Here is an 11,952-nt window from a genome sequence, read left to right as displayed (position 1 = left end):
TTTCATGTTCTAAGCTGTCAGCTTGGTCATGGCCAGGATGAACTCACCTTGGAACTTCTCGTATATTGATTCATCAAATCCCTTTGCTTGGGCCCAGACGACGACATCATCTACAGTCCAAGTATTAGGAGGTTTGCTTGGGAATCCAGAATTTGAGGAACGAGCGGTGTTGGTGGGTTTCTCGAACGGCGGGGTGGAAGGAATATGAGCAGGAGGCTCCAATGTACCTCCTGATGTCGAGGGTTCCAGTCGGATAGATGAGTGATTAGACGACCGGGAGATAAGAGGAGGGGCAACAGGTGAAGGTGCTTTGGCGAAAGTGGATTGGTCGAGTGCGATAGGACTAGAATGGAACCCGTTGAGAGCGGGTGACGTAATACCTCTGATGCCAGGACTCCTTCTAACATCATCATCCTCATCCTCGCTCTCATCGGAATATACCAAGCCTGACACACTGCCATCGGTATTAGGGTTATTCTCTCGTTGTTCGTTGGCCAACCGAGCTTGCTCAGCTAACTTGGCTCTAGCATTCTGTCCTATTCCCAATTCTTCCTCATCATCACTCTCAGGTTTGGCTGTGATGGACTCTATGACATCTTGGATTTCACCGATTGTTCTGCCCATAACATTTCCAACTGTCACCGCGGTGGTTTCAACAGCTGCAACAGCTCCATCGAGAAGTCCACCGGATGCGTCATGCGTACCTCTTGGTGATTCATCGGGTATAGGAATCGTCGGCGCAGCGAGGTGACCGTTGTTGATTTTAATATCCCCATTTGTGTCCACTGTCGAGGGTTCAGGAGAGGCCTTCGTCACAGGAAGATCGATGTGTTCGTGCTGAGGTGTCGAGGCGCCGTCGGTGATGTATGTAGCTGGGAACAAGCCTTCTTCTCCTTTGCTGTTGCGTCCCTATCACAAAATGATGAGCACATGTGATGGAAGATCAGTGACTTACTCTCCACCATCCATCTCCAAATGCCTCATCTTTTTCTAATATCACTATTTCTTCTCCTGCGGAGAATTCCAACTCATCGCTATGTTCAGCCACAAAGGTGTGCACAGCTCGTACTGTGAACACCATGTCGTTCTACTATACCGATAAGACCGAGGAATATGTATGCTAGGCGATAGCGTCCGAAAGGATTGGTAGGCAGTCGCAATCAGATTGAGGGAGTTGTTGCCTTTTAGGACTGTTGTTGTGACATTGTTGTGGAGTTGATCATGGGTAGGGGAATGGGCGTGAAAACGGAAGGCGTCAGCGTCATCACTTTTGAGGAGACATGAAGAGAGAGATCCACGCAGTCGACCATATTGGAGAATGATTCTCACTCACTCCGACTCTCAGGTTCTGACCTTGATCGCTTTGTATGGATATGCAAGGATCTTTGTGGTTATAACTCATGCACGTTGAGAGATATGATATGGGATCTTATGGTCTTAGTTGTTTATTGTGGGATCCGTTACAAAGGGTTCTTGACAGGGTAAAACCAATGACAAAATGAGAGAGAGGAAATGAATTGAAAGAGGAGAAAGCAACCCCGTCAATTAGTAATTCGTATTACAACATGATGAACGACTCATTAGGAATATTTTTGTAATCGATCAACGTGTTCAGGGTTCAGTTATTTAGTGTAAATATTTAAAGTTGGTTATGTATACACCAAACGCCACCAAAGTAGCGACTGTCGTATTATTTACGTTTTCATCCATAGCCTGTTTCCGACTATTCACGTTCGTCTTCACGCCCATTTCTATTCTGATCACCATCAACAACATCTCCACAATAAGTCAAACCCAGCTACAATGTCCGTCACGAAGGGAATCGTGTTAGTAGGTGGTCCTAGTAAAGGTACCCGTTTGAGGCCACTCTCGCTTGATTGTTCGTAACTTCAACTCCTATTTCGTTTCTACAGTTTTGCGCTGACATGATGTGGATGATAGGTCCTAAACCTCTTATACCAGTAGCTGGAAAGGTCAGCGTGTCTCGTCATATCTTACTACCTCAGACACCTATCTGACATGCTTACTTTAGCCTATGATATGGCATCCTCTTGCTGCGTTCGCCAAAGTACCCGGTCTTACGGAAGTCATCATCATCGGGTTCTATGAGGACTCTGTTATGAGTTCTTTCATCAAAGAAGCCAAGCGAGAATTCCCCAACATTGGCATCAGCTATCTGAGAGAGTATAAAGCTCTGGGTACTGCTGGAGGCTTATACCACTGTGAGTCTGTTGGTCCCCAACAAAGCTATCACAATCGCTAGCAGCACGGACGGTCCAAGCTGATTACATATTCTGGCTTCAGTCCGAGATTCCATCCTTCGACCTCCTGTTCCTCAAAATATCTTCATCTGTAACATTGATATCTGCTCTGCATTCCCATTCCAAGAGATACTCGAGCTTCATTCCAAACATCGAGGTGTGGGAACGATTATGGGTGTAAATGTGAAGAAGGAGTCCGCGCAGAAATACGGATGTATCGTAACTGAACCAGAGAATCAGCTCATGGTACACTACGTGGAGAAGCCAGACAGTTGGATATCCAATACTGTCAATGGAGGTGTCTATTGTATGTATGACTTTACACTACTTTTCGAGTCATAACTGATGTTGAACTAGTGTTTGACAAGTCATTGTTTGATGAGATCAAGATTGCTATGGATGAAAAGACTGCTCGTGCTGCGTAAGTCGCGTTTCGCAACCTTGATTTCTGGCCGTTCAGCTGACAGTTTTTCTAGTGAGGATCCTTTGGTCAAACCCGATGAAATCTTACGATTAGAACAAGATGTTATCGTACCTCTTGCAGCTGCTAAGAAGATGTATGTGTACGAATGCAAGGATTTCTGGAGACAAATCAAGACTGCAGCGTGAGTCGATAAGCTCGGTTATCGCTTCAAGGATCCCTAGTTGATGACGTACATGCAGTTCCGCCGTCACTGCCAACTCCCTATATCTTGCTCGATTACAAAAAACCAATCCTGATTTCCTTGCTAAACCATCCTCCAACGTGATTTCACCAGTCTATATTGATTCTTCAGCCAACATCGATCCGACAGCTAAGATTGGACCGAACGTAGCCATAGGTCCTGGTGTCACAGTAGGAGCAGGTGTCAGAGTGAAGGATGCTATTGTTCTTGAGGGTACAACACTGGAGCAACATTCCTGCGTACTCAACTCTATAGTAGGAGCAAATTGTAACATTGGCGCTTGGGCACGAGTCGATGGTCAACCTGAACCTGAACATGACGTGAAAGGTCAAATCAGTGTCACAATCTTAGGTAAGTTTAAACTGCCTTGTCCGGACGAATCTTGAACAGGTGTTCCAATGCAAATTCCCGTAAGAAGATTCCACGCTGACCGACACGCCTTTCTTTTCAGCTACCGAGGTGACATTGGCACCTGAAACTCTGGTCCGAAGTTGCATAGTCCTTCCCAACGTAAGCTCTAGGCAGACGTTGACTAGTGGTTAAGCTGACTCACTGACCTTTTATGCAGAAATCTCTCAACCGAAACTCCGCTAACGAAGTTTTGCTTTAAACGATCCTCTTAATCCGGTACAAATATAGATTTTTCCAACAGCATTCAGAAGTTCATACCACCCTACATACAGTGAGAATTTGTTTTATAGGGGAAGAAACTTCATGCATAAAACTTGGGATGAGTATCTGACAACAATTATCAATCGCACAAAGAGCAATCGTTTGCATTTATCATGTTAAAAGATCGTAAAATGAATCGTTATATACAATATATCACCGAAAGGAGTTCTATTCGTGATCGCAATTATTCTGACGCCATTTCGACTTCTTCAATACCTCCTTTTTCAGTCTTTGCTCGATCGTCTCTTCGTTTCATTTACATTTCTAACAATCTGTCAATTGCTACACCTAAATCCTCACCACAACTTTCCAGAACTGCTTCGACGACTTCTTCATCTAAAGCAGGGAACATTTGGTGTAAAGTCTGTACATTCGCTCGACGCGTTTGAGCATAAACCTCTTGAGACATATCGATGGTAGATTGAAGTTGCATTGAAGAGAAATCTGGTAACGGGTTTTCACCAGGTGTGGGTGTTCCTCTGCTATACCATCAGTTCGGTGTTGGGCAAAAGAGAAATAATCGAGGAACGACTCACGCTCTTGAGATTGGAGCTGATGTATCGCCCGGCACACCCAATCCAAAACCTTGTAAAGTCCTAGAAGGAGTCTCTGGAGTTTCCTCACGACCGAAACCAGATCTCCTGATTCTGAACACGTCTCTCGAACCAGGGGTGCTGCCCTGTCTGGAATTTCTTTCAGGTGACCTTTCGTCTCCACTACCGCTGGCGCTTCCATCCTCCGATCGATCCTCAGACGGACTTTGCATAGTTTCCAAAATCTTGCCTATAGCACTGAGAGGTTTACTTACAGCTTCTGAAGCAAGATTACTGGTTCGTTGGAAGAATCGCTTGGTGCCGTCCAGAGCTTGAACGGTGGTAGGAAGTGATAATGGTCGAGCAGCTTCTTCGCCTGATGCGACAGTTGAGAATGGTGACATATCTGTAGGAGGTAACGCTCGAGTGACTGAAGCGGAGGGTGAAGGTGGCAGTTGCTGAATGGCCTCTTCTACATTTTTCTCGAATTCAGCTTGAGTGATGTTACTCAGACTGGAAGCGTCCATGGTCTCTATGAAAGCGATCGCGCCGCTCTATTGGGCGATCAATCAGCCTTGAACTCTGCGAATAGCAAACTGGAAAATATACCAAGCTGGACAGATAATAACCTGCTTCACCTGAGAGTTTGGAAGCGCTTCTGAACCGCGTGATGTATCTAATCAAGACGTCAGGGAAACCCAGGGCTAATGATCATGGAGAACGCACTCGATATTAGACAGCAAATTTTCAGGATTAGATCTGAGGACTACAAAGATTAGGATAGGCACAAACGCATCTGCGCCGCCCCCATCTGGCCCGTTCACATTACGCATCAAGCCTAAAATACAGGTCAGTATAACTGTATATGAGCTGTAGGATCGACTTACCGAAGATGACCTTGCAGCAGTTTAGTATACAGATGATCTTATCCCTAGGAGCTTTGTAGTGGTTGACTTTGAGGAGTTCTAGCAATCACCCTCGAAATTTAGCTTATTATCGCGACTGATATGGTTATTCCACATACCTTGTTCGGCGAAACCTAGGAAACCAAGACTAGCCTCTCCTTCTGGTACATCAAGATGTTTCTCCCTGACCCAGCCAAATAATCTCACTCTTTGAGCAAATACTGCATCTCGTTCAAGGTCATCGGTCGTGATAGGTTGAGAAGGAACCAATTGAGGTGTAAATGTACTGCGGATCGTAAGACGATTAGTCATATGAATCATGAAAGGTAAATTAGCTTGTACTTGCTAGTTGTATAACCTGTTCATTACCAACTTCTCCATTGCTTCCGTGGCATTCTCAAAATCGGCGGGTGATTGGGACTTCCACGGTTCAGTCTGTGACATCTTTTCAGAAATGAACTATAAAACTGAAATATCAGCTCATACTACCAGACATTTTCCGCTCCAGCGAGATCACTAACAGCAAGGAAATCATGGATGAGTTTAATTTGCTCGTTGACCGTGAATGGCTTCTTGGCAAAGTTTGATAAAAAGCTATTGAGACCACAGTATTAGCTATATCATCCATCAACGGAACAAAGGAAACATGGAATGAGCTGACCTTTTAAGATATTTAGCGATGGGTTCAGCTGGCCTTGACCTCAAATCTTTCAAGAAGCCTGAAAAATTGAAAGCAGGTTCTGAGTGAACGCTATCTTCAGATCCCGACTTGTATCGAGTAGGTGTACTTCCTGTAGGTGGGGCACCTGGGCGAATATTGCTCGCTGCCGGAGTCGAAGGCTCCAGTGGTGGGGCAGGAGCGGACGACGAGCTCGAGCTTGGTACGGGGGTAGCGTAAGGATCAAATTCCGCTAAGTCTGCTTGAGATGGACGGGATGCCGAAGGAGTAAACGAGGAGGAGGGAGTGGACAGAGGGAGACCTTTAGCTGGGGGCGGGTGTGCCGGAGCATTGGGAGCGATGGGATCGGAACGAGGAGGGGCGGGTGTGGACAATGCTTCAAACGCATGACTCGATTGTAACTGGACCGTTGAACGAGTCACCTGATAGGGTTTGTTAACAAAGAGCAACATATCTTCAGGGTCTTCGACGGTCACTGCTGGAGGTGATTTAGATCTAGGTGATGAAGGTCCGGCAGCTTGAGAAGAAGAAGAAGCGAAGGGAGGATCGATTGGGGATGACTCTGAAGATGCCATCTTTATATGTTGTATTCCAGAATTCGCAGACTGTAGATTTTCGAGGGCTGTAGTGGAAAGGTGTTACGAATACTTGTGGGGATTGAAGGTTCAAGGGTTGTCTTGGATGAAGATGAACGTTAGAAGAGGTCGCACTACATGTTACTCCAGTTCCTCTTTTGTTGATTACGCGCGACACCAAAACAAAACAACGTGGCTCATGGTTATCTATATATATACTTTGATGACGAATGTGGCACAAACGTCTATTCCTCCCTTCTTCTGCTCGCCTTGTCCTCCTCTTTCTTGACTTCTTCCTGCTATATCGCCCTGCAATGAGAGAGCGTCAAGGAGTTTGTGATAACGGACCACAGTGGGATAGAGAGGCAACCTTGCCATCCGTTGCCCCCAATGACTCGCGATAAACGACATGTGCTGGCGGGATATGGCTTTTCTTCACAATTCCCTTCCATCCCATCCCCGCATCAACAGCTACTTCAGATGTACTGTGAGACAGAGCGCGCTTGAAATCACAGTCAATCCGACCAAGTTTACACATGCAAATCTATACATGAATAGTATTACCTAAGTATGGCTTGGCGGCATATCCCAGATCTCAATGAATGTGTATATATACGATAATTTTCTCCAAAAAGGGCTAAAAGTTCCAAAAAGTCAAGAAGTTCACGAGCAGCATCTATCTAAGGACCAGAAATGATGGATTTAGAGCTTTCCTTCTTTGATCTGTTTGAGGTAATATCTGGCCATCTCTGCGATCCGGAAAAACAGCGTCAGATCGGAAGCAGATAAAAAGCGGCAAATATTAGAACTTACCTTCAACACCTTGTCTAACGGACCATCTGGGTTGCCATTGAAGAGATTCCTTGGCTCGAGCGGTGTCAGCTCGTCGTCTTTGGGGATCGTCGACGGGCATCTCCTTGTGAATGATGCCGACTCTCTTGGGGTTGGCAACACCTTCTTCCTTTTGAAGTTTTTCAACGATGTCCTGAAATCATATATGTCAGCGTTCAAATCCGTGCTGAAGAAAAGACGACACATACTCGGACAGCTTCGGCGAACTCCATGATGGTAAACTCGTGGGAACTACCAATGTTGGTTGGTCGAGTCTCATCACCGTTCATGAGAAGAATCAGACCGTCGATCAAATCGTGAACGTATTGGAAGGATCGGGTTTGTTGACCATCACCATAAACGGTCATGTCTTGACCCTTGAGAGCTTGGATGATAAAGTTGGAAACGACTCGACCGTCGTAAGGGTTCATTCGTGGACCGAAAGTATTGAAGATTCGGGCAACTCGGACGTCGACGCCATCTTGTCTTTGATAACCGTAGGTAAGGGTTTCAGCCACTCGCTTACCCTCATCGTAACAGGCTCGGGGACCGATACAGTTGACATGACCCCAGTATTCCTCTCTTTGAGGGTGCTCCTCGGGGTCACCGTAGACCTCGGAAGTAGAGGTGATGAGGAATCGAGCTTTGGTTCGCTTGGCGAGACCGAGCATGTTAAGGGTACCCATGAAGGATGTCTTGATGGTCTTGACAGCGTTATATTGGTAGTGAGGAGGAGAAGCGGGACAGGCGAGATGGTAGATTTGGTCAACTTCGATCAGGAAAGGGTTGACTACATCGTGTCGAACCATCTCGAAATTGGGGTGACCAACCCAGTGGGAGACGGTAGTCCTGCTACCGGTGAAGAAGTTGTCGAGGACAGTGACCTCATGACCGAGGAGCATGAGACGGTCGACCAAGTGGGAACCGACGAAACCGGCACCACCAGTAACGAGGATTCGCTTTCGCTCGGTATTGGGAAGGTTCTTAACGGGAGGGAATTTGGCGACGGTGGTGTATTGGATGGAATCGGTTTCCTTGAAGTAGACAGACTCGGATCCGTACTCCTTGTGACCAACACCGGCAATATCTTGTACTTTGTCACCTTCTTTGAGGAAAGCGGGGGTCTAAGAGGAAGTAAGTAATGATTGGTCAGCGTTGGATCTTCTATGGTTCATCTGAAGCGTCAAAGCGAAATGATGGGCAGCTGAGCTCAGATCGATCGCGATACAAATAGTCCACGAAACGAATGCGGATGGTAAGGTTGTCACCAGTGAACGGAGAAGGTAGTCATCGCAAGCGAGAACCAATCGCGAACAGCAAGAGTCATTGACGGCAAAATGTCACAGACAAAGGCAAAGGGTAGTAGTAACGCGTAACACGCGTCAAGAAGACCAAAAACAGACGCGACTCTCGTACAAAAACATGTTGGGAAGATCTGGCTTTAGGCAGCACCAAATGTAATCATTGAGGCAAGGAAATATAACAGAGGTGTGGGGATGGTGCTTTACGTAGCGTTTATGGCCAAATACGGGGTAGATGTAGGTGCGACAAGGGCGAGAAGAACATTTGGAGAAGAACGATTTGTACGTTGACTAGGAATCAGTTACTTACAAGGTATAAGCTCCTCAAGACATCAACTTCAACTCGAGAGTCGAAACCGAATCGTTCGGTACCGACCTGGGTGATAGTCTCCTATTTGACGATCTCCTTATCAGTTTCCATTCCACCGAAGCAGTGGAGCGCGTGAGAGGGTGTCGAACCGATGATGAGATATGAGACTAGTTGTCACCGTGCGTTTACTCACTTCTTGTTGACCAGACATTTTGTTTGTTTGTAAAGAGTGGAAGGGGAGAGGGGGGGTTAAGGAGTGTGTGAGGTTGTGGATGAAAGAGCGAAGAAAGAGAGAAGAAAAGATAGAAGTTGAGGCGATGTTCAGTGGTGCATGGTGTACGGTGGTGCATTTGATTGCGACCTTTTCCGGAAAGCGAATAACGCGTTCCTCTTGCATGAACTTAAAAAGATTGAATTTGATCCCGTATGTGGAATAGATCTATGAGCCGCCGGCATATCGGGATTATTGGCGCTAATTCGCGTGGCACTGTAAGACCTATGCGACAGCTTGTGTGTGGCATCCCCATCTTCTCTATCTCTTGAGGCTTTATCCACGATATGCCAAGGATATCATATGCATAAGAGGGTATGGAAACAACGTGAGAAGCGTAAACACATATAAGAAACATATAAGAGCTAGAGAGGCGCGATAAGTGAAGAGGATTTGGCGTCGGATATCGTTCGGAAAACATAATCGCCTTCGTTCTACAGACAAGTGGTCTCCACCCTTCGTCAGCTTTCTCATCGCTATATGAGATTACGTCGCAAATGATTGATATCTTGATTATGATATTGTGATAGGAGATTAAAAGCGAAAGATCTCCATTCGTTCAGGACTTTCGGGAACAAATCATTGTGTGTGGCAAGCTATCTTTTGAGACTTTATTTCAGTAGATGGTACGGATTTCAACCCTCTTATATATTCTTCATAATTGACTTCCTCATCTTCGAAGCTGAGCTTGTTTACGTAGGAGTTCAATTCATCTTCTTACGAATGCAGAAAATACTCAAGGTGGTAATAATCAGAGTTGTGTGTGAATCAGCTCACTGACCTCCTTGTCATATTTTGATCGTTGACTCGGTCCCCCATTGCAATTGACAAGTGGTATATGAACGCATCCATCACTCACGTATTTTCATCGATTTCTTCTTTCTTTCTCTTCTCTCATCTTCTCACAAAATGACCAGTTTTACGATAACGACGGTTCAACAGAAAGATTTATCGTCTACGTTAACGTCACATCACGAAACAGACGTTCAGTCTATGAGGTTCTACTGTGTATACACTTCCGCCTTGAGCAGTGAGTCCAGCTGTGACTTCTTCTCGTCCACCTTCTTGGTTGAGAGACAATCTTATATTGGTGTATTCTTTCCGCCTTTCGCTTTACTTCTTCGACTTCTTCTTGCTCGTTCTTCTGCTCGTTCTTCTGCTTCTTCTGCTTCTTCTGCTTCTCTTCTGCTTGTTGCCTATGATGTTACTTCTGACATATCTGTCTTCTAACCTTTGTTCCTCTCACCTGTAAATCTACTTCTTCTGCTTCCTGTACAGTACTCTTGAATAGAATACTGTCTACCATGTAGATTTCTTGTTGTGATGTCACGTCATCATTATCACTCTTTACTTCTCTTCAAATACTGTTCTTTCCTGTTTCTATTGATCTCAAGTCGTCACCCCCCCCCCCGTCTTCTGTTATTCATTCCAATGTTTTTTATGGCCTCTCGTCCATCTTGCCCTTCTCTCTTCATCATACTGTATAGTCATCTACTACCTTCAATCAGGCCTCGTACCCCAATCGTCTGGCACACCTCCAACATGTTACTTTTACCTTCACTCACTTAACATACCTTCAGCAATCTGCCAGACCTTCACTCAGGCATCATATCTTGACTGAAGTAAAACTTTCACTCATCGACGATCTTTGTGTATATACCATATTTCACTCACAACATAATATTCTTTTTTGGTCCTACTCACTGACACATTATTGTCTTTCTCTGTTTGAGATGGCCTAGCGAGTTGAGGGACGAAACGACCGGATTGTGCTGTAACAGTCAATCGGTCGTTTCGATTTCCTTTCCTCTTCCTGGGAGGGCGTTTTCATGATTTCTGGTTATGTTGTCCTTGCCGCACCGGTCAAACTTACTATGTGATCACGAACAGAAGAGGTTGGAACCTAATTTTCGCGGCACTTCTTTTAGCTCAACACATCATGGCGGAGGAGAAAAGATTTGATCCTATCCTCAATTAATTCGCTCGCCACAACCTCATGATGGTTGATTAACGGTACGCACTATTTCGAAGTACAATCAAAAACTGCATCGTAAACGACTTATACACGGATTTTGTTAGGTATCTCCACCCTGGGATGAAGACAGTTTTAGCATCTCATCAAGCTCCCTCATCATCAGTACCAACCAGGAAATTTAAGAAATCCTTTTACCGAAAAACCGTATCAGGAACTCAAAGTACGATTACCCATTGGATCCATCCGTGCGCCATCGAGGGCTGCTGGGAGTCGACGGTTAGTGAAGATGAAGACCAATTTCACAGCGTGAAGAAGACCGCAAAGCTACAAGGAGGAGACAATTATAACTCAGGAAACTAGACCCAGTATGGTTAGCACAACATCGCGAAAAGGATAAAGTTAGAGCTCGAACTTTCAGAGAGTAAAATATGGAATATCCGAAGCCATATAACGATAGGAAAAGGCGAAATGTAAGTGATGATAGTGGGTTGTATTCGGCATATCATGGCACGCCTTCGTTGGGCTAGCCGAGATGTTCTGCTACTCAGCATTGTAATCGGTCCTAGTCAAAGATAATCAAAGGTTCGTGTCAGAATTTTGACTATCTCATAAGTTGTTTTCTGCATGTCTGTATGTTGACAAGTGACTCAGTTCGAAGTTTCCATATGTCCCGGGCGAAGAGACAAAATTCTAGTATATTTATTAAAACTATGTAGTCCTCTCAATTTCATGTCATGCAATCTTGTGTATAGATCATTAGTAACGTGACTGACCCAGAGTGAGTTGAAGATCGCATTTCTATCTGCAGAGTATCTATAAAGCTCATTACGAAATCTTAGTTTGTCTAACAAATAGTTCATGAAGGTTCGTTACAAGTTATATTACAAGTAACCTCCTTCAGTCCCAAATGATTACAAATTACATTACAAGCGATTTACAACTATTTTAAACTATTGATACGGATATTTTACCAT

General features: G+C 45.0%; 4 protein-coding genes across 4 annotated transcripts; 1 reads left to right on the top strand and 3 right to left on the bottom strand.

The window, feature by feature from the left end:
• Positions 1 to 9: 9 nt before the first annotated feature.
• IL334_005452 (uncharacterized protein) lies at positions 10 to 1,081 on the bottom strand (the record flags this gene model as incomplete). The annotated part of the gene is made up of 2 exons (XM_062937165.1): positions 10 to 909; positions 956 to 1,081. The coding sequence occupies 2 exons, from the start codon at positions 1,079 to 1,081 to the stop codon at positions 10 to 12; spliced, it is 1,026 nt and encodes a 341-aa protein (XP_062793216.1).
• A 722-nt stretch (positions 1,082 to 1,803) lies between these two features.
• Positions 1,804 to 3,536, top strand: IL334_005451 (uncharacterized protein; the record flags this gene model as incomplete). Its single annotated transcript, XM_062937164.1, has 9 exons — positions 1,804 to 1,879; positions 1,942 to 1,973; positions 2,033 to 2,222; positions 2,305 to 2,568; positions 2,619 to 2,682; positions 2,738 to 2,866; positions 2,925 to 3,277; positions 3,378 to 3,436; positions 3,495 to 3,536. 9 exons carry the CDS (start codon positions 1,804 to 1,806, stop codon positions 3,534 to 3,536), a joined length of 1,209 nt encoding a protein of 402 aa, XP_062793215.1.
• Positions 3,537 to 3,854: 318 nt separating this feature from the next.
• Positions 3,855 to 6,290, bottom strand: IL334_005450 (uncharacterized protein; the record flags this gene model as incomplete). Its single annotated transcript, XM_062937163.1, has 9 exons — positions 3,855 to 4,077; positions 4,135 to 4,685; positions 4,741 to 4,807; positions 4,858 to 4,969; positions 5,019 to 5,096; positions 5,156 to 5,322; positions 5,383 to 5,495; positions 5,558 to 5,630; positions 5,698 to 6,290. The coding sequence occupies 9 exons, from the start codon at positions 6,288 to 6,290 to the stop codon at positions 3,855 to 3,857; spliced, it is 1,977 nt and encodes a 658-aa protein (XP_062793214.1).
• A 702-nt stretch (positions 6,291 to 6,992) lies between these two features.
• On the bottom strand, positions 6,993 to 8,943 carry IL334_005449 (uncharacterized protein; the record flags this gene model as incomplete). Its single annotated transcript, XM_062937162.1, has 5 exons — positions 6,993 to 7,039; positions 7,104 to 7,275; positions 7,331 to 8,245; positions 8,733 to 8,813; positions 8,926 to 8,943. 5 exons carry the CDS (start codon positions 8,941 to 8,943, stop codon positions 6,993 to 6,995), a joined length of 1,233 nt encoding a protein of 410 aa, XP_062793213.1.
• Between the last annotated feature and the right edge of the window lie 3,009 nt (positions 8,944 to 11,952).

Source organism: Kwoniella shivajii, chromosome 7 (assembly GCF_035658355.1).
Source record: "Kwoniella shivajii chromosome 7, complete sequence".
In the NCBI taxonomy this organism is placed as follows: Eukaryota; Fungi; Basidiomycota; class Tremellomycetes; order Tremellales; family Cryptococcaceae; genus Kwoniella; species Kwoniella shivajii.
The sequence above is the reverse complement of the archived record's forward strand: the minus strand, read 5'-3'. Positions and strand labels throughout refer to the sequence as shown.